Source organism: Somniosus microcephalus, chromosome 11 (assembly GCF_052327205.1).
Source record: "Somniosus microcephalus isolate GS21.2 chromosome 11, FLI_Smic_1.0, whole genome shotgun sequence".
Classification (NCBI taxonomy): Eukaryota; Metazoa; Chordata; class Chondrichthyes; order Squaliformes; family Somniosidae; genus Somniosus; species Somniosus microcephalus.
This window is the reverse complement of record NC_140997.1, coordinates 204,484,295-204,506,453: the sequence shown is the minus strand read 5'-3', so window position 1 is coordinate 204,506,453 and position 22,159 is coordinate 204,484,295. Positions and strand designations below refer to the sequence as shown.

The 22,159-nt window shown below is 50.3% G+C and overlaps 1 protein-coding gene across 5 annotated transcripts in view; it reads left to right on the top strand.

Moving 5' to 3' along the window:
* mkrn2 (makorin, ring finger protein, 2) overlaps positions 1-22,159 on the top strand; it is a 74,924-nt gene that overhangs the window by 12,941 nt on the left and 39,824 nt on the right. For 3 of the 5 annotated variants that reach the window (XM_086001746.1, XM_086001743.1, XM_086001745.1), the window contains exons 3-8: positions 6,293-6,471; positions 9,478-9,818; positions 10,969-11,183; positions 13,411-13,521; positions 16,828-16,972; positions 18,425-18,566. In XM_086001746.1, coding sequence (XP_085857872.1) covers positions 6,293-6,471; positions 9,478-9,818; positions 10,969-11,183; positions 13,411-13,521; positions 16,828-16,972; positions 18,425-18,566 — 1,133 coding nt within the window. Of the gene's footprint in view, positions 1-6,292; positions 6,472-9,477; positions 9,819-10,968; positions 11,184-13,410; positions 13,522-16,827; positions 16,973-18,424; positions 20,683-22,159 lie in introns of those variants that run through there. The other 2 variants (XM_086001744.1, XM_086001747.1) reach the window with 2 other exon arrangements.

The following is a 22,159-nucleotide window of genomic DNA, read 5'->3' as shown; positions in this document are numbered from 1 at the left end:
CCCCCCCCCACTCCCCTGCTTCCCCCCCACTCCCCTGCTTCCCCCCCCACTCCCCTGCTTCCCCCCCCCCACTCCCCTGCTTCCCCCCCCACTCCCCTGCTTCCCCCCCCCACTCCCCTGCTTCCCCCCCCCACTCCCTGCTTCCCCCCCCCACTCCCCTGCTTCCCCCCCTGCTTCCCCCACCGCTCCCCTGCTTCCTCCTCCCCTGCTTCCCCCCCCCACTCCCCTGCTTCCCCCCCCCACTCCCCTGCTTCCCCCCCCACTCCCCTGCTTCCCCCCCCCACTCCCCCTGCTTCCCCCCCCCACTCCCCTGCTTCCCTCCCTCCCCCCCCCCCCACTCCCCTGCTTCCCCCCCCCACTCCCCTGCTTCCCCCCCCACTCCTGCTTCCCCCCCCACTCCCCTGCTTCCCCCCCCCCACTCCCCTGCTTCCCCCCCGCCACTCCCCTGCTTCCCCCCCCCCACTCCCCTGCTTCCCCCCCTCTCCCCTGCTTCCCCCCCCACTCCCCTGCTTCCCCCCCCACTCCCCTGCTTCCCCCCCCCACTCCCTGCTTCCCCCCCCCACTCCCCTGCTTCCCCCCCCCACTCCCCTGCTTCCCCCCCACTCCCCTGCTTCCCCCCCCACTCCCCTGCTTCCCCCCCCCCACTCCCCTGCTTCCCCCCCCACTCCCCTGCTTCCCCCCCCCACTCCCCTGCTTCCCCCCCCCACTCCCCTGCTTCCCCCTCCCCACTCCCCTGCTTCCCCCCCCCACTCCCCTGCTTCCCCCCCCCACTCCCCTGCTTCCCCCCCCCACTCCCCTGCTTCCCCCCCACTCCCTGCTTCCCCCCCCACTCCCTGCTTCCCCCCCCCACTCCCCTGCTTCCCCCCCCACTCCCCTGCTTCCCCCCCCCACTCCCCCTGCTTCCCCCCCCACTCCCCTGCTTCCCCCCCCCACTCCCCTGCTTCCCCCCCCCACTCCCCTGCTTCCCCCCCCCACTCCCCTGCTTCCCCCCCACTCCCCTGCTTCCCCCCCCCACTCCCCTGCTTCCCCCCCCACTCCCCTGCTTCCCCCCCACTCCCCTGCTTCCCCCCCCACTCCCTGCTTCCCCCCCCCACTCCCCTGCTTCCCCCCCCACTCCCCTGCTTCCCCCCCCCACTCCCCTGCTTCCCCCCCCCACTCCCCTGCTTCCCCCCCCCACTCCCCCTGCTTCCCCCCCCACTCCCCTGCTTCCCCCCCCACTCCCCTGCTTCCCCCCCCCACTCCCCTGCTTCCCCCCCCACTCCCTGCTTCCCCCCCCACTCCCTGCTTCCCCCCCCCACTCCCCTGCTTCCCCCCCCACTCCCCTGCTTCCCCCCCCCACTCCCCTGCTTCCCCCCCCACTCCCCTGCTTCCCCCCCCCACTCCCCTGCTTCCCCCCCACTCCCCTGCTTCCCCCCCCCACTCCCCTGCTTCCCCCCCCACTCCCCTGCTTCCCCCCCCCACTCCCCTGCTTCCCCCCCCCACTCCCCTGCCTTCCCCCCCCCACTCCCCTGCTTCCCCCCCCCCACTCCCCTGCTTCCCCCCCCCACTCCCTGCTTCCCCCCCCACTCCCCTGCTTCCCCCCCCCACTCCCCTGCTTCCCCCCCACTCCCCTGCTTCCCCCCCCACTCCCCTGCTTCCCCCCCCCACTCCCCTGCTTCCCCCCCCCACTCCCCTGCTTCCCCCCCCCACTCCCCTGCTTCCCCCCCCCCCACTCCCCTGCTTCCCCCCCCCACTCCCCTGCTTCCCCCCCCCACTCCCCTGCTTCCCCCCCCCCACTCCCTGCTTCCCCCCCCCACTCCCCTGCTTCCCCCCCCACTCCCCTGCTTCCCCCCCACTCCCGCTTCCCCCCCACTCCCTGCTTCCCCCCCACTCCCCTGCTTCCCCCCCCCACTCCCTGCTTCCCCCCCCACTCCCTGCTTCCCCCCCCCCACTCCCCTGCTTCCCCCCCCCACTCCCCTGCTTCCCCCCCCCACTCCCCTGCTTCCCCCCCCCACTCCCCTGCTTCCCCCCCCCACTCCCCTGCTTCCCCCCCCACTCCCCTGCTTCCCCCCCCCACTCCCTGCTTCCCCCCCCACTCCCCTGCTTCCCCCCCCACTCCCCTGCTTCCCCCCCCCACTCCCCTGCTTCCCCCCCACTCCCCTGCTTCCCCCCCCACTCCCCTGCTTCCCCCCCCCACTCCCCTGCTTCCCCCCCCCACTCCCCTGCTTCCCCCCCCACTCCCCTGCTTCCCCCCCCACTCCCCTGCTTCCCCCCCCACTCCCTGCTTCCCCCCCCACTCCCCTGCTTCCCCCCCCACTCCCCTGCTTCCCCCCCCTCCCACTCCCCTGCTTCCCCCCCCCACTCCCCTGCTTCCCCCCCCACTCCCTGCTTCCCCCCCACTCCCCTGCTTCCCCCCCCACTCCCCTGCTTCCCCCCCCCCCACTCCCCCTGCTTCCCCCCCCCACTCCCCTGCTTCCCCCCCCACTCCCCTGCTTCCCCCCCCGCTCCACTCCCTGCTTCCCCCCCCCACTCCCCTGCTTCCCCCCCACTCCCCTGCTTCCCCCCCCCCCCACTCCCCTGCTTCCCCCCCCACTCCCCTGCTTCCCCCCCCCACTCCCCTGCTTCCCCCCCCCCACCTTCCCCCTGCTTCCCCCCCCCACTCCCCCTGCTTCCCCCCACTCCCACTCCCCTGCTTCCCCCCCCACTCCCCTGCTTTCCCCCCCCCACTCCCCTGCTTCCCCCCCCCACTCCCTGCTTCCCCCCCCCCACTCCCCTGCTTCCCCCCCCACTCCCCTGCTTCCCCCCCCACTCCCCTGCTTCCCCCCCCACTCCCCTGCTTCCCCCCCCCACTCCCCTGCTTCCCCCCCCACTCCCCTGCTTCCCCCCCCCACTCCCTGCTTCCCCCCCCACTCCCCTGCTTCCCCCCCCCCACTCCCTGCTTTCCCCCCCCCCACTCCCCTGCTTTCCCCCCCCACTCCCCTGCTTTCCCCCCCCACTCCCCTGCTTTCCCCCCCCCACTCCCCTGCTTCCCCCCCCCCCACTCCCCTGCTTTCCCCCCCCACTCCCCTGCTTTCCCCCCCTCCACTCCCCTGCTTTCCCCCCTCCACTCCCCTGCTTCCCCCCCCACTCCCCTGCTTTCCCCCCCCTCCCCTGCTCCATCCCTGCTTTCCCCCCCTCCCTGCTTCCCCCCCCCACTCCCCTGCTTTCCCCCCCCCACTCCCCTGCTTTCCCCCCTCCCCTGCTTCCCCCCCCGCCCCACTCCCCTGCTTTCCCCCTCCCCTGCTTCCCCCCCCCCACTCCCCTGCTTTCCCCCCCCCCCACTCCCCTGCTTTCCCCCCCCACTCCCCTGCTTTCCCCCCCCCACTCCCCTGCTTTCCCCCCCCCCCCACTCCCCTGCTTTCCCCCCCCCACTCCCTGCTTTCCCCCCCCCACTCCCCTGCTTTCCCCCCCCCACTCCCCTGCTTTTCCCCCCCCTCTCCCCTGCTTTCCCCCCCTCCCACTCCCCTGCTTTTCCCCCCCCACTCCCCTGCTTTCCCCCCCCCCACTCCCCTGCTTTCCCCCCCCCCCACTCCCCTGCTTTTCCCCCCCCACTCCCCTGCTTTTCCCCCCCCCCCACTCCCCTGCTTTCCCCCCCCACTCCCCTGCTTTCCCCCCCCCACTCCCTGCTTTCCCCCCCCACTCCCCTGCTTTCCCCCCCCCACTCCCCTGCTTTCCCCCCCCACTCCCCTGCTTTTCCCCCCCCACTCCCCTGCTTTCCCCCCCCACTCCCCTGCTTTCCCCCCCCCACTCCCCTGCTTTCCCCCCCCCACTCCCCTGCTTTTCCCCCCCACTCCCTGCTTTCCCCCCCACTCCCCTGCTTTTCCCCCCCCCCACTCCCCTGCTTTTCCCCCCCACACTCCCCTGCTTTTCCCCCCCACTCCCCTGCTTTTCCCCCCCCACTCCCCTGCTTTTCCCCCCCCACTCCCCTGCTTTTCCCCCCCCACTCCCCTGCTTTTCCCCCCCCACTCCCCTGCTTTTCCCCCCCCACTCCCCTGCTTTTCCCCCCCCACTCCCCTGCTTTTCCCCCCCCACTCCCCTGCTTTTCCCCCCCCCACTCCCCTGCTTTTCCCCCCCCACTCCCCTGCTTTTCCCCCCCCCACTCCCCCTGCTTTTCCCCCCCACTCCCCTGCTTTTCCCCCCCCACTCCCCTGCTTTTCCCCCCCCACTCCCCTGCTTTTCCCCCCCCCCCACTCCCCTGCTTTTCCCCCCCCCCACTCCCCTGCTTTTCCCCCCCCCACTCCCCTGCTTTTCCCCCCCCCACTCCCCTGCTTTCCCCCCCCCACTCCCCTGCTTTCCCCCCCCACTCCCCTGCTTTTCCCCCCCTCCCAGCTCCACTCCCTGCTTTTCCCCCCCCCACTCCCCTGCTTTTCCCCCCCCACTCCCCTGCTTTCCCCCCCCCACTCCCTGCTTTTCCCCCCCCCCACTCCCCTGCTTTTCCCCCCCCCACTCCCCTGCTTTCCCCCCCCCCACTCCCCTGCTTTTCCCCCCCCCGCTCCCCACTCCCCTGCTTTTCCCCCCCCACTCCCCTGCTTTTCCCCCCCCCACTCCCCTGCTTTTCCCCCCCCACTCCCCTGCTTTCCCCCCCCCACTCCCCTGCTTTTCCCCCCCCCACTCCCCTGCTTTCCCCCCCCCACTCCCCTGCTTTTCCCCCCCCCACTCCCCTGCTTTTCCCCCCCCCACTCCCCTGCTTTTCCCCCCCCCACTCCCCTGCTTTTCCCCCCCCCACTCCCCTGCTTTTCCCCCCCCACTCCCCTGCTTTTCCCCCCCCCACTCCCCTGCTTTTCCCCCCCCCACTCCCCTGCTTTTCCCCCCCCACTCCCCTGCTTTTCCCCCCCCCCCACTCCCCTGCTTTTCCCCCCCCCACTCCCCTGCTTTTCCCCCCCCCACTCCCCTGCTTTTCCCCCCCCCACTCCCCCTGCTTTTCCCCCCCCCACTCCCCTGCTTTTCCCCCCCCCCACTCCCCTGCTTTTCCCCCCCCCACTCCCCTGCTTTTCCCCCCCCCACTCCCCTGCTTTCCCCCCCCCACTCCCCTGCTTTTCCCCCCCCCCACTCCCCTGCTTTTCCCCCCCCCACTCCCCTGCTTTTCCCCCCCCCCACTCCCCTGCTTTTCCCCCCCCCCACTCCCCTGCTTTTCCCCCCCCCACTCCCTGCTTTTCCCCCCCCCACTCCCCTGCTTTTCCCCCCCCACTCCCCTGCTTTTCCCCCCCCCACTCCCCTGCTTTTCCCCCCCCCACTCCCCTGCTTTTCCCCCCCCCACTCCCCTGCTTTTCCCCCCCCCACTCCCCTGCTTTTCCCCCCCCACTCCCCTGCTTTTCCCCCCCCCCACTCCCCTGCTTTTCCCCCCCCCACTCCCCTGCTTTTCCCCCCCCCACTCCCCTGCTTTCCCCCCCCCCCACTCCCTGCTTTCCCCCCCCCCCACTCCCCTGCTTTCCCCCCCCCCACTCCCCTGCTTTCCCCCCCCCCCACTCCCCTGCTTTCCCCCCCCCCCCACTCCCCTGCTTTCCCCCCCCCCCACTCCCCTGCTTTCCCCCCCCCCCCACTCCCCTGCTTTCCCCCCCCCCCACTCCCCTGCTTCCCCCCCCCCACTCCCCTGCTTTCCCCCCCCCCCCACTCCCCTGCTTTCCCCCCCCCCACTCCCCTGCTTCCCCCCCCCCACTCCCCTGCTTCCCCCCCCCACTCCCCTGCTTTCCCCCCCCCACTCCCCTGCTTCCCCCCCCACTCCCCTGCTTTCCCCCCCCCCCACTCCCACTGCTTTCCCCCCCCCCCCACTCCCCTGCTTTCCCCCCCCCCCACTCCCCCTGCTTTCCCCCCCCCCCACTCCCCTGCTTTCCCCCCCCCCCCACTCCCCTGCTTTCCCCCCCCCCACTCCCCTGCTTTCCCCCCCCCCACTCCCCTGCTTTCCCCCCCCCCCCACTCCCCTGCTTTTCCCCCCCCCCCCCACTCCCTGCTTTCCCCCCCCCCCCCACTCCCCTGCTTTTCCCCCCCCCCCCACTCCCCTGCTTTTCCCCCCCCCCCCACTCCCCTGCTTTTCCCCCCCCCCCACTCCCCTGCTTTTCCCCCCCCCACTCCCCTGCTTTTCCCCCCCCCCCACTCCCCTGCTTTCCCCCCTCCCCCCTCCGGCTTTTTGCCTGGGAGTTAAAATTCCCCCTTTTATATCAGTAGGTGCTATTTGGGCTTAACTTAAAAGGGAATGCTGTTAATCAGTAGCATTCATGTTGTGATGGTGCAATGTGGATGGTGTCTAACTTTACTCTTTTTATCCTCCATTGATAAGATATGACCATGTGAAACTTCCTGGATCTAGGACAGTGGGACCAGTGATCTCTAGAGTCACCTGTACACCCATCGTTCATGATGCAATTGCAGAATCTACCATTGCAGAACAGACTGTGCCCATCAAAGTTGCTGAATCTGGAAGATGTAAAAAGAAAACGCTCGAACTAAAAGATCGAGGTGTGTTAAAAATGGGGCTGTGTCTTGGTCGTGTGCCCATTTTCTCTCGAGTTTCTTGTTCCACTATGTTTTGAGAATTTTTCTACCCAAAACCATAAGTGTCTCCCAAAATGAGATACGCACAAATGTCTCATTTTTCTTTTTGGCACATACAGTGAAATGCGAGAGGCTGCAGAGAACCTGTGACACTGGTCTACTCCTTGTCCTCCATTCCCTCTGCTCCACCTTTGGGAATTGCTCTTTCATTTATTACATTCTTACTGTGCGGAACTCTCCCGATATTTTCGCAAGTTTCCTAAAAACTCTCCCCTTTGACTGTATTTTCAGCTTCACCCCCATGTTGTCTTTTTTTTCGGCGACATCATCCCAAAACATGATGTCTCTCGGCCCCTCCACTACCTCTGTTTGTCAGACATCCAGTCTTGAATGAGCTGAAATTTCCTCCATTTAAACATTGGGAAGTCCGAAGACTGCCACCGATTCCATTCCCCGCCCAGGCAACTGTCTCAGGCTGAACCAGACTGTTTGTAACCTCGGTGTCCTTATTTGACCCTGAGCTGAGCTTCCGACTCAATATCCTCTCCATCACAGAGTGCCTACTTCCACCTCCGTAACGTTGCTCGTCTCCGCCCTGCCTCAGCTTCTCTGTTGCTGAAACCTTCTTCCATGCCTTTGTTACCTCTAGACTTGACTATTCCAACGCACTCCTGGCCGGCCTCCCATCTTTCACTCTGCATAAACTTCAGCTCATCCAAAACTGCTGCCTGTATTCTAACCCGCATCAAGCCTTGTTCACCCGTCACCCCTTGAACCACATTGGTTCCTGCTCCGCCAACGTCTCAATTTCAAAATCCCCATCCTAATGTTCAAATCCCTCTGTAACTGCCTCCTGCCTACAACCCTCCAAAAACTGAGTTCCTCTAACGCTGGACTCTTGTGCATCCCCCTATTCCCTTCGTCCTACCATTGGAGAGCTTGGGTCTAGAACGACCTTTCTAAACTTCTCCGTCTCTCGCCCTCTCTCCTGCTTTAAGACCCTCTTTAAAACTTACCTCTTCGACCGAGTCACTTGTCTTAAATTGACACCGAGCCAAAGAAGGAGCTATTTTGTCCTATTATGTTCCTGTGAAGCACCATGGGACGTTTTACTACATTAAAGGCGCTATATAAATGCATGTTGTATGAAAAAAGGGAAGAAAAATATAACAAAAACTAGATTATTCAAACTACTTAGTCTGAATAGTGCAGTATGATATTTGACCGGTTCTAAGTAAAAATGGTAGTACATTTGCACAGTACTGCTCCAGTATACCTTGGATGCTATTTAGTACTTCAGTGTTTCAGTAATTACTGCAAATTGGGCGTGCCAGCTGATTACTAGTCCTTTAGTTCCAATAGTGTAAGTTTCTTTTTCTGAGATTTTAATTCATGGTGTAAATTTTCAGTTACGTGCTTTAAAGGCTGCAAGTACAAAGCAAAATCGATTTGACTAAGATTTGTTTGCCTGTGAGGACTCCGGTTTTGTTGCTAAATCTTAGAAATGAGATCGGTTTAGGTTGTTGCAAGACTTGTTTCCATCCACTAGAGTGAGCTAGAGCATGTGTTGGTCATCAGCATTGCTTTCTTTTTATGCAGAACTCTGAACCTTTTGTTAAAATACTACTCTGTACCAATAGAAAATAAATTACACATGGAAATAATTAATAACTAAATACCCCACTCTTCTGGACCATGTAGTGTCTTGCTTCTGTGCTGCAGAGCTTATATGGACCAAGAGAGAACGGACTCCAATGTGGGCTAAGGGGTGCCTGTGCAGAGGACATTTTATGTGGGGTTTTCCCTGCGCTTTAATTCAGTTAAAGAATTTTGTGATCCAGTGCTACTACAGAACCAGTATGAATTTTGTTTAATGTCTTCCATTTAATTACTGGCGTCCACTAGTTCTCCAGTCTTAATACAGAGCCTTGCTCCCATTTCAACAAACTGCACTTACATGAGAAAGCGAAAAGCAGCACGAACATGAGTTCATACTTATTCCATCCATGAAAATAGATTGTTTTTGTTTGTAATTAGCAGTGGCAGAATTCTCAAATGTGCAATTTTTGTGAAAACGTGGCATAAAAGGCTTTTTGAACTGTTACAAACTGGCAGAATTGATATTATTCAGCAGATAAGTTAAATTGGAGCAACGCTGATAATTGTTGCCCATTAACTTGTTGTCTACCCAACATATTCTTTATTTGTTTTATGGTGGGGGGGGGGGGGGGGGTGAAATAGTTTAGCATATCTCCTCTCCAGCAAGCTCTGAATGAGAACGCCATCACTCTGACTTAAAAGTGCAAAATATAAGTGCTGCTTAAATCAATTTTTGTCACCTTCTGTGCCGTGACCTCTGAAAACAGAAGTTGAGCAGAACCATCTTATCACCACGGGGTGAAACCGTGCAAATTTCTTCTCGGTTGTGTTCGTATACTTCCCAATTAGTAAAATAAATGCTCCCCACTTCAAAGATTCTTGGTTTGTTTCTGATTGATTGACCTGTGCTGTAGCCATAGGACCTTCCGTGGGATGTGGATGGTCAATGCGGCACCTAGCGCTTGTATTTCTACTATCCTGTGCCCCATATATGAATTTTCTTGCTTATAGGCTGTAACTTAAACTGAATGATACTTGCACCTAACCCACACATATAATCTAATCTTTTTTACCTACAGTTGTCATTCTTGCCTCATTCTTCAATCCCCAGAATGCCTGCTCATCCAGTTCTGCATCTCATCTGTTATTGTGCAAACCTCTTTGATCAAGGTGTCGGATTAATTAATGTATGCCTGCAATTATTTGCCTTTACATTTCTTCCTTTGTTTATAAGCTCAGTTAGAGGGGTTGGGGAGGAGACCTTAAGGGAAGTGACCATTTCTATATTCCACAGTGTCTGTTAAGCATGATCCTGTAACTTTTAAATGCATTTCATGCTACAACTTTTTTTGGGCTTATTCTTCTCTTTAGACCTTTGCAACCGAACAGCAGAAAAATCTAAATTGTTTCCTTTCCCACCATCTTACTGCAACACTACAAAGACTGCATCGCATTTCTCTGACTCAGCAAAGTTTGCTTATGAAGATGTCCAAGTGAAGCCACCGTCGTATTTGGACGCAGTTCGCAGTGGACTGGATGTTTCCGCATCAGTAGGCAGTAATAATTCCACACAGCAGCTGTGCCCTTTCGCAGCAGCTGGTGAATGTCATTATGGTGACAGCTGTTTATACCTTCATGGGGATGTGTGTGAAGTGTGTGGACTGCAAGTACTGCATCCAACTGACCTTGAGCAACGTAAAGCACATGAGCAGGCAAGTGTAGGTCAAAGTAAATGTGCCTTTCAATGGTCTGGATTTACCCTGGTACTGTTTAACCTGTTTGTGTCTTACATGTTCAGTAGCCACAACTTGCTCTAGTTATTGCCAACTTATTTTAATTAATTCAGCGTTCGTGAAAGAATTTACCTTTTAATCTTCATCATGAAATAAAACTGCTGAAATTTCATCCTAAAGCATTGATTAAAAAAAATATTCTGGAATAACAGTGTAAGGTGCTGAAAATTCACACCTCCCTTTTCTTGGGATTATTGCTTTTGCAGTGATTTTTAAAAATGTTTTACTGCTTGTTTCTCATCTTAATTGATGCAAAAATGCTGTGTCTAATATGTATTATCTATATAATATATTAAGTGTTTGCATATAGCACACATTTCCTGTAATATTTTCCCCATCACAATTTGTTGATAAGAGCTCAGTTGTCATAAAACAGCATATCCACCAACCAACTGTGAGCAAAACCACGGGAGATCTGCTAGTTTATTATAAACTGAGGAGAAAGAAAAAACTTGCATTTATACAGTACCTTTCATGACCTCCGGACATCCCAAAGCATTTTACAGCCAATGAAGTACTTTTGAAATGTAGATCTGATGTAATGCAGGGAAACACGGCAGCCAATTTGCACACTGATTATGTGCTCAAGTCTCTGAATTGGGACCTGATCTCGCAACCGTTTGAGCCAGAGATGAGAGTGCTACCACTGAGCCTAAAATTGTGTTGAAATATTTGTTTCTATACGGTAGTTGAAATGTATAGGGCTTACAAAAGACTTTTTTAACCCAACTAATCTTGCAACACTGAACCCATCACTCTGATTCACGGTTCAAAGGCTGGTGAGGTGATACGGAGTCCAGCGACTCCTCTTCTTCCCTCAGTTCTTCCTATTCTCAATATTCCTGCTTCTGCTCGGTGTTGCTTTCCTGATGTTTTACTACAAATAAAATAACAACTAACACATCACCTTGCGAAGACATGAACTCCCTGAGAACTTTGCCATATGTAGAAAACCCACTGGGCTGTCACCAGATAACAATGGTATTAAGTCTGTTGGTTGGGTAAATTTATCCAGTTTGCTCGGAATATGTGTCCTGTAAATGCTGACTTGCCTTTCTGTTTCAATCAGATGTGTCTCATTGCTTTTGAGCAAGACATGGAGAAAGCCTTTGCTGTACAAAAGAGTCAAGATAAAGTCTGTAACATTTGTATGGAGATAGTCTATGATAAAATGATACCATCCGAGAGAAGATTTGGAATTCTTTCTGACTGCATTCACCCGTATTGTCTGTCTTGCATTAGACAGTGGAGATGTGCAAAACAGTTTGAGAATAAAATAATCAAGTGAGTGTAACTGGTTTTGTGGGTCAGTAAATGACAACTTTTCAATATTGATACACTGATAAATATAGATCACAATCATTTTTTACAATCTGCAAAACAAATGGCCAGCAATTTTAATGAGGCTTTTTGAATGGATACAAACATTGGCAAGGTGGAAAGTTGGTTGATAAGGTGGGGATTTTTTCTTGAATGTACCATGGTTAATGTATTTGGCATTTATGTTGCATGTATTTTGGGAAAGAGAGAAATCCCAGCAAAAACAGGAAAAAAAAAATCCTTTCTTTAAACTGGGCCAGTCTAATTTATTGTACAGGAAACTTTGTGCTATCCGGCACCGACGGGACCGAGCTGTTGCCGTCCCATCAAAACTGCCGGACAAACCAGCGCTAATTGTTAAAACATACGGAAGCTTTTGAGCTCCGTATCTAGCAACAAACCCTACAGCTTCTAAACAGTCGGCCGTAGCTTGCAAGCGTCTCTGTAGCTATGCAACAGCTTTAGCTAGACCTTGCAGAGCCTGACTGGTGGGGGAAAAAAAGCAGCGAAAAGAAAAAAAACTTACTGAACCGACTCCTGAATTTTGCCGGTGGATCGAGCATTCCGGATAGTTAACCTCCGGATAAACCAAAGTTTCCTGTATGCTGTTTACATATGAAATTGGATACCTTGCAGTGAAACCTTTGATGACTAGCACTGCACATATGCATGTGTGAGAGAAAAGTTTCTGTTGGCTAAGTTGGATATCCATTCTAACTTTTTTGGGGGAAAAAAAAATTTCAATCCATGGAAAAGTGTCCTAAACATTGGTCTGAGGGTATTGTTCGCATTATTGGTGTGGAGGAAGGTTAATTTGTTGAGGCACTGTGTCAAAAAGAATCATTTGTACCAGAGATTCCCAGAGTTTCTGCTTGTGCTGCCTGGGAAAGCATGGGCAAGTTGACAATTGCTCTGTACTGGGTAATCGGTGCCCTGTACTAGCTAGTCATAATACAGGATCCATTGATATGGGAAGAAATAGTTTTCTTTAATAAGAGTACAAAATGGACAAGTTCTTTGGAGCTAATGGCATTTCCCGTTCTTAAAAATTCTATGTTAGATGCCATGATCCATTGAAACTTTTAAACTATGTGGATGACATTATTTTAGAGGAAATTCTGCCCCCTTCCCTTCCCTTGATGGCCTAATGGATAACAGTACTGCTCATGTCTAACACTAAGTGATCAGGGCCAGAAGGTGTCTGGTTTGATTACATGTCTGTATTGAGCCAGAGTATCAGTTGGCGAACTACAATTATCTCCAGTGCTTCTGGACAAAGATGGGAAAAAGCAGCCATGGATTCTGAGTACTTAGTTACACAATCAAAGGGTTACGATAAGTCTGTGAAATGTGAGGTCAAAGTAGTTTGTGCATATCCTCTGGACCCTGAGATTGAATTACCCTTTAATGTGCTCCAAGGTGATTTGTTTTTCTCCACTGTAGAGTTTAAAAAAAAAAAAAAAAAAAAAAAAAAAATCTTTTGCTGTTCAACCTCAAAGGGAATGGCTACAGTCTATTTTGACAGGAAATTACTAATTGTTGTGTTGCGCCCTAAGCAGAGGTTCCCAAACATTCTTTTTGTTGAGCTTTCCGCCCCCCCCCCCCCCCCTTCAGAGATTCATGTTCCATTCATGTCCCTCCCCCTTTTTCTAAGCAACAATATTTTGTAGTTCCCAAGAAAATGTCAATTCAATATTATTGGTTTTAAAAACTGGGAACAAATTGAGACACATTCAAAATGCTCACCCTGCCTCCAGTCATGTAGGGACCGTGTACCTCAAATAGCCAACTACTTCAAGGATCTCATCTCATACAGCAGTCAGGAGATGCTACAGAAATGTCTTTCACTGTAACTAATCCAGCCTTGCACAGCGAGAGGAGATGCATTATCGGGTAATCTCTGCACAGATGTTTGAGTCCCCACAGATTTCTAGAAGCGGACATTGAACCAATCAGAGCTGCTTCTGGCGCCCTTACAATCTCCTCAATTCAGCGTGTTTAAACCCTGTGCCATATTATATTATGTGTGTGTATGTATGTATAATTAGGATATTAGGAATGCATTTATAAATTAAATCTGCCAATTCCTTCAATCACCCATTTAGGTTTATGATTGATAAAGCATTTTATATGTTGCACATTCTAGTGTTCCATTTAAAATCTCTCAATTAAAAAAAAATCGTTGTCATAGGTCCTGCCCTGAGTGTCGAGTGGTGTCTGAATTTGTGATCCCTAGTGCTTACTGGGTAGAGGAAAAAGAGGAAAAGGACCAGCTTATTGAAGCATTCAAGCAGGGAATGAGGTAAGGAGTTCTTGCTTTATGAAATGGGATATTGAATTTCCACTAGTGGAGATTGTCTACTATGTATGTAGTAAATTCAGAATGAAGATGGTTAATGAAAAGTTAAATGAATCTAAATTAAATTTTGCTTGAGTCAAATACTTCTGCCCATTGGTTGTGTGGCAGTTTCATATTCTTGCAACTAGGAGGATGTGTATGTGGTTTGGCACGTGACCTTTCTGTTGAACCAGCTCTTGATTTATTGCAAAAAAAAAGTTAGGTTATAAGCACCTTGGGGTCAGAAGGCATTCATTTTTTTTTTTAATATCCAAACCGGCACCACAGTATATAGTGATATAATCTTAAGATTAAGTTTCTCTATTTAAAATACAATTTTTTTTCTTACCTGGCCGGTCCAACTTGTGGATCTTGTTGATGCTAGGAATCGGCAGTGAGAGAAAGCAGGGAAAGATTGGGAGATGGTGCTATCCCAGCATCCAAATAGCAAATGGAAGCCCTCTGTTAGTTTCAACAGAGCATATTGACTTTATGCATATGCATGCTGGAAAAACCTTGCTTCCACTAGCATTCTCTTACTGGAATAGTACTGAATTCTGGCACCAGTAACAGAGCTGATGTGAACAGAGGTGTGGTCTCACTTGGAACCTGCTTGGAGGTGAGGGGGAATGACTTTATATTTTAATTAAAGCCTAGAATAGCTTCATATAATATGGTTTACTGATGTGTGGGACTCGATATTGTGATAACACCAGACACTTTTTTGGGGGGGAAATTGTTACAATTGAGTCCAGGCAGAAATAAGATTGTGTAGGCAAACAACTGTGTCAAAGACAGCGAGTTCTGGTGCATGGCAAGTGTTTTGTCCGTGTCCTGACGGCATGCTAGCTTAACGCAATATCTCTTGTCCAGTGCCGAGCATAAGAGAGGGGCAATCCTTGTTGGAGCTAACGGAAGAAATTCAGTAGTATCAAAAATCCAAAGTGGTCTCCATCCTCCTGAATTTCTGTTGAAGGGAGGATAGGACTTACTCCAATTGTATAGGGCCTTGGTGAGACCACACCTGGAGTACTGTGTACAATTTTGGTCACCTTAGCTGAGGAAGATTATACTTGCCATAGAGGGAGTGCAACAAAGGTTCACGAGATTGATTCCTGGGTTGGCGGGACTGTCGTATGAGAAGAGATTGAGTAAACTAGGCCTGTATTCTCTTGAATTCAGAAGAATGAGAGGGGATCTCATTGAAGCATACAAAATTATTACAGGGTTTGATAGGATGGATGCTGGGAGAATGTTTCCCTTAGCTGGGGAGACTAGAACCAGGGAGCACAGCCTCAAGATAAAGGGTAGGCCATTCAGGACTGAGATGAGAAGAAATTTCTTCACACAGAGGGTGGTGAATCTTTGGAATTCTCTACCCCAGAGGGCTGTGGAGGCTCAGTCATTGGGTATATTCAAAACAGAAGTCGATAGATTTTGACTAGTAAAGGCATCAAGGGATATGGCGATCGGGCCGGTGAATGGAGTTGTGGCAGCAGATCAGCCATGATCTCATTGAATGGCGGAGCAGGCTCGAATGGCCTACTCCTGCTCCTATTATGTGCTTAGGACACATGCGTTCATGAGGCTAAATTGGAAAGTACAAGTTTATAATAAAACGTGTAAGAAACTTGTTGAAACCAGTATAGCGCTTGTTTGATTTCATACCCAACAGAGTGAAGTTGGCACCAAAAATTGAAACTGCAGGTTTTTATTCCCACCAATTTTCTCCCCTCCTTCCTGAAGGCATTGGCTGTTTTAACCAATGAGTGACTTAAATGTAATTGACAGAGCTGTCGTGAAAACATCCAAGTGAACATTGTGCCTCTATCTTATGACCATCTATAAATAGATCTACAAAAGGTCATTGATAACTTGTGGGGAAAATACACAGTCTGTCATGTAAATTCAAACAAAGGCCGTTACAGCATATTGCTGTTTTCCCCAAAGGGGGTAAGGTTGTTACAAGTAAATTTAACTGTTAATCTCAATTTGTGGTGTATGATTAGGCTTCAGTATGTGAAATTATAATAATATGGGATATATATTAAAAGTATCCATTTGCTCCAGATAGTCTCTTTCCTGTTTTGAATCTACACCAAGGTTTTGACTTTTATTAGAATATATTCCTACTGAGATAAATGAGTGATTACCTTATATGGTGTGTGAACTGTATTCCTGAAAAGGGTTCTATAAATAAACTTGAATGTGTTATAATGTAATGCATGTAGCAAAAATTGTTTGTTTCAGAATTGGCATAGTGTAGAGGCTGGCAACAAAGATTTTGCACATCAACTTTTATTTTAATGACCGTGTGTAAATTGAGGAAAGATAATAAAATGAGTGCTCTGCTCTTCATCTCAAATTATGGGACTGTTTTTCTGTCCGTCATGTAAAATGTTGATTAATTTTCACCATACTGTACTTCACAAGTCATTTTTCAACTTTGGGCCTAAGATGCAGATCAGTGGGGTCCATGTTTCTGTAAATACTGATGATTTGCTATCATTTTAAAATGCTCCTTTAGTTAATAAGAGGTTGGGAAGAACCAAATGCTTATGTGTTTGTATGACATGTTTTTATCTTTGGCGCACACAAACCTTCTCTCTGCCCACACCACGTCTTGTTCTAAGAATACACAGCACTTCGGGTGAAATAGCAGCTGCTCTTTTAAAAAGCGTATGGCTTTCAATATCGGTACCTTGAGGCAAGTTTACAGCTTTCAGAGTCGTCCGCTTTTTACCTCCTGTTCCTATTGCAGTTTTGTAACGTGTATGTTGGTCCCACTTTCCAAATTCCTTCTGTATTCCAGCACCCAAATGGGTCAAATTCATGAAGCAACTATATTTACTATAACCGGCACCTCTTGTTATGTCACCTAGTGCAGCTGAAGAGGAAGTAAAAAATGTACCATAATACAGTTACATGATGTATAAATTAGTATTTCTATCAAAGAAAAAGGGGTGCGGGATGGTCAATGAATTATACTCAGATTTAGCTTGATCTCGTACATGGGTGTGATTAAGAGTTAACATTAAATCGAACAAAAAGGTGTTCAGAAACACAAAACGGTTAACAATGATAGAATAATTACACACACACAGCATTGTAAATGACTAGTCTGGAGCCTCGAATACTGTAGCTGGAGAGCAAAGTGCAGTTATAAAATGTATTTTGGTTTTGTCCAAAACTAGATTATCAAATACAGCAATAGTTGTGAATTAAAGGTATATTCTTCCTTTCTAATTTTTTCTATGGTCATTTTAACAGTAAGAAGGCTTGTAAATACTTTGACAAGGGGAAAGGGTCTTGTCCGTTTGGTGGAAAGTGCCTTTACCTTCACGCTTACCCTGATGGAACGATGGCAGAGCCTGAGCAGCCAAGAAAACAGCTCAGTTCTGAAGGCAATGTGAGGGTAAATAATCTAACTACCAGATATTTCATGACATTGTGTTGGTGAACTTTGCCAGTGTTCTAGGGCTATTGAAAAAGCAGCAGCTGGTGAACTATTATCTGGGACCCTTGATGCCACTGCCTTAACTTGGTGATAGTTAACATGGAGCTACCTAGTTTAAGAACATAAGTAGTAAGAGCAGGAGTAGGCCATATGGCCCCTCGAGCCTGCTCCGCCATTCAATAAGATCATGGCTGATCATCGACCTCAACTCCACTTTCCCGCCCGATCTCCATATCCCTTGATTCCCCTAGAGTCTAAAAATCTATCTGTCTCAGCCTTGAATATATTCAACGATTCAGCATTCACAGCCCTCTGGAGCAGAGAATTCCAAAGATTCACAACCCTCAGTGAAGAAATTCTTCCTCATCTCAGTCTTAAATGGCCTACCTCTTATCCTGGGGCTATGTCCCCTAGTTCTAGACACTCCAGCCAAGGGAAACAACCTCTCTGCATCTACCCTGTCAATCCCCTTCAGAATCTTGTATGTTTCAATGAGATCACCTCTCATTCTTCTAAACTGCAGAGAGTATCAGCCCATTCTACACAATCTCACATCATAGGACAGCCCTCTCATCCCAGGAATCAATCTAGTGAACCTTTGTTGCACCGCCTCCAAGGCAAGTATATCCTTCCTTAGTTAAGGAGACCAGAACTGTGCACAGTACTCCAGGTGTGGTCTCACCAAGGCCCTGTACAATTGTAGCAAGACTTCCTTACTCTTGTACTCCAACCCCCTTGCAATAAAGGCCAACATGCCGTTTGCCTTCCTTATTGCTTGCTGTACCTGCATGCTAGCTTTCTGTGTTTCTTGCATGAGGACACACAAATCTCTCTGAACACCAACAGAGTTCAGCACACTGATGGTTCAAATTTTGGATGTACTTACTTAAGGTTCAATGAAATTTAAATATACTGAATGGCCACCTATAGATGGGTAGCCCACCTACCCACAGAAACAGAAGAGTGTATCAACTTCTTAATAATTTTACACTGATTTTGAAGTCTCAAATTGCACAGTGCCCCTGGTTTGTAGCTTTTTGATTATTTTAAGATTTAATATTCAAGCTATCCTGAAGGCCTGTTCCCTTTGCCTGCAATTCACATTAGATGGGTCTGGCCTCCTTTGTAATTTGTGAAAGTAGCAGAATGAGTTTTTTTAACCTAATTCATTACTTTGAGAACAAATTGCATCCATTTCAGTCCAAGCAGCTATTGAGTAATGCCACTGGCACTTAAGTTAGGATGATACTCCCAAGGTTTAGTGAACTTATTCACTAGGCAAAAAAGAACTGAACACTACCTGTTTCTTAATATTTTTGCAATAAAATATATTCAGAATTTGTCTGCAAATATATTTTAAAATAGGTTCCAGAAAAAATACAATGCTGTATTTGTTTTTTTATCCTGCAGTTCCTTCACTCGGTGCGACTGTGGGATTTTATTGAAGAGCGGGAGCACAGGGATGTTCCCCAGTATACGGGTGAAGATGAAGTGGCAGAGCTTGGCGATCTCTTCATGCATCTTTCAGGAGCAGATGAGCGCACTGCATCCAGTGAGAGTCAGGCTGATCAGCCTGTTTCTGTAGTGTTATAAGATGCTATAAACTAAATTACAGCTTACTTCTGCAGAAACATAACTGATTCACCTAAACATGGAAGCTTGGTTCAAAATTCTGTTTGAACTAGAACTGTTCTATAATGGGAACAAATGGTACAATGAAACTGTGGTTGAATCAGGACTGTATTTTGCAGGGTTCACTGTATTTAATTGTAAACTTTTGATTTATTTATGAATTCTGAACACGTTTTTTTTTTAAAGTCACTGCAGAAAGCACTACTCCATATACAGTTCACAGCCCTTTTTCTGGTATTAGAAATTTTCTTCTAGCTGTAATTTTAGAAGGAAAAGATGTATGAAACTATTGAGATATTACTTGTAGTTAATTGCCTTGGTAGAGTATACATTAGTAACAAAGCAAAGCTTCTTCTGTAGCTTGAGTCCACAACTCAAGCTGCAGAATATATTCATTTCAGAATAAGACCCCTCTCTTTTCACTCATTCCCCAGGTTGGTGGACTATGCATCAGTGCTTCTCTGAACTGGCCTCGGGAGAGCACTAGAATAGTCTGGGATTGATTCACCTTGTCTTCTCTCTCCCCCTCTGATGAAGTACCGGACTTCTGAGTCCCAGAATGGTGCCTGGTAACAGTGCAGGAGTGTGCACCCACCTCCATCAACATTTTTCTTTCCCTTCCCTAGAAAGCAGACAGGTAAGCTGCTGCCAGGCCACTGTTTTTTGCCATTCTTTAGCCAGCTACCAGGAATTGCATGAGAGCAGCCTGAAGTGACTGAGCCATATGTTACCCCTCTCCCTGACTCTCGGACTGAAATGATCTGATCAAGGTTGTGAAACTGCCTCATTTTAAACCAAACTGCTGTGCAACAAAAGTACATGTTTTGGCATTACTGCAAATATTAACTGTGAAAAATGTTATGGATTGCCTTTTCTTTTAAAAATTACAATGACAGCTGGAAGAAACCTAAAATATACCACAGATCATACCAAGATCTCACAGTTGGAAGCAATTTATAAATAAAATAGCAAAATTCTTTTTACTTACTTCTATTCTGCTAAGTATTATCATTGAGCTGTGCTTGGGTGAAACTAAAATCCTAGCAACACAACAGCCTGTCTCCCTGAATGAAAATAGATGAGGTCAGCATTTATCAGTAAGGCTCATTCATAAGATTGCTAGTTAATAAATCTGGGAAATAATGGGCTAAATTTTGCAACCTTTCAGTCCCTGAAAATACAGATCAGATTACAGGACAGATGTTATCAAAGTCAGCAAATGGCTAGAAAACTGTATTAATCATGTCGAATCTGTAAAGATGTGGTTTGGTGCGGTATTATGATCAAAAAAAATCAGTAAAAGGTATCCCAGGAATGCAAATAGAATTGTATTCACACTTACTTAGTACCATTTAAGTCACTTTTTTCCCAGTTGCTAACCAGACTATTTCGATGTGATGGGCAGCCCATCTCGAGAAGAGGACAAACCCCTAATCCTGCTTTCCCATGCTACCTACCAACTTAAGACAGGGTGGCTATCCTGGACACGTTCACGCACCTTTCAAAATGTGTTGGGGGAGGGGAGGAGAGGGAGGAGGAACAAGAGACTAAAATAATTATTCTACAATCCAAGCCTACTTTATTTGATGGTAGCATTTGTATTTTGTTGTGAAAGTGCAAACTAACTCGAGTGTTACATGTGTGAACTGTAGCGGAGTCATATCAGAATATAGGGACTTGTCAAACAATTGTGAATGTCAGGGTTGTCTTCAACTACACAGCTTGAATGTTGCAACAGAAATCCTTTTAAGTCTGCACTGTTTTGTAAAACTCATTAAATGAAATGGGGAAAAATGGCTTTCTAATACTGAAACTTTCACCATCTCTTACTGGTGCTAATATTTCCCCCCAAAAGATATTTCAGTGTCTACCATAGCAAACTCAAAAATGGTTATGAAAGTTTCCTCCTAGTAGATGGATTCTGAGTTCTATTATACCTGCCAGATATTGGGTAAAGTTCAGTATTTACAACTGCTTGTCTTCTCCATTGTGTAGTAGTGCTGCTTTGAATAAAAGTTTCCTATGGTAGAGAAGAAGCGTGTCTGCTCTTTGGTTTAAGGAAAGAAACAATTGCATTTTTATAGAGCCTTTTACATCCACAGGACATCCCAAAGTGCTTCACAACCAATTAAATACTTTTGTAATATGGGGGGAATTTTGAGGCTTGCCACCCGGCAGAAATGGGGCAGGAAGCATCCAGGGGGAAGAACTGTTCTCGCTCTCGCCATTTTGCCAGGGTCCTCGGACGAGGTGGCCGTCCAAGCACACAGCTACTTTGTGCTTAAATTGGGGTTCTACAACATCAGTAGGACCCAACTGGGCAGTGTAGGCATCGGGCGCAGTCCAGCCCCGTCTCGGGCGCAGTCCAGCCCCGTCTCGGGCGCAGTCCAGCCGAAGAGAAGCTCAAAGGTAGACACTCAGTTATTTTTGTGCGGCCAGGAGGAGTAGGAATGCTCCCACCTGCCCCCCACCCCCTCCGGCCTACCTTTTTCCAGGCCCAGAGGCTGGCTGGGTTATCCAGTATTGCAGCAGTCCGGAACCAACTGGCTGTCCCGGGGTGCTTGTTTTCTGTCTGCTGCCTGCTATCCCTGTGTTACCGAGGCCCAGCCCTCAAAAAGGTTTGGGACTCTAGTCAGCGCCATCGAGCGGGCATCCTTAAATGCTAAGTCAGCCAGCTGACCACAAACCTGAGAGAAAGTTTACCCCATTAGTCAGTTGTAGGAAAACACAGCAGCCTATTTGTGCTCAGCGAGGTCCCACAACCAGCAGAGAGAACTGACCAAATGAGCTGTTTTCACTGACATTGGTTGAGGGATAAATGTTAGGACACCGGGAGAACTCACCAGTTCTTCAAATGATGCCATGGGATCTTTTACATCCACCTGTAACGTTTCATCCAAATGACAACGCCTCTTAACTGTATAGTACTCTGTGCTGCACTGAAGTGCCAGTCAACGTTCTGTGCTTGAATCCACAACTTTCTAACTCTGAGGAAAGAGTGCCATTGCTGAACCACGCTTGACATTTATTAAAAGTTAACACTGGCAAAACATGTACATTTACATGTTTCTGGTGGCATCAGTAGCTCTTCCACTCCCCCTAGTGATATGGCATCAAATAAACACAATGGCCTAGAAATTCAGTTGGCGCCGCGCCAGGACTTTAGCGCCGGCGCTAAGTCCCCCTGCGCACGCCAAAAATTCAGTAGCGCCGCACCCAAACGGCTGCCGGCGCTACAGGAGGGTGTCAGCGCCTCGAAATGGCCGCTGACTGCCGCATTGCGGCGCAATTCCGGCGCTGCGGCACCCGATGCGGTGCGGCAGGCTGGGGAAGTGCAGGCCTCCTCCTTCAGTTAAGGAGGAGCTGCCTGCACCCGCCCGCTGGCCGTTGAAATCTTGAAAAAAATGAGCCCGGCACCTCGGAGAAGTGCCGGGCTCGCAGGCCAGACGCATCTGTTCCGCGGGGGGGGGGGTGGAGGAGTCCGGGGAGGGAGGTGGAGGAGTCCGGGGAGGG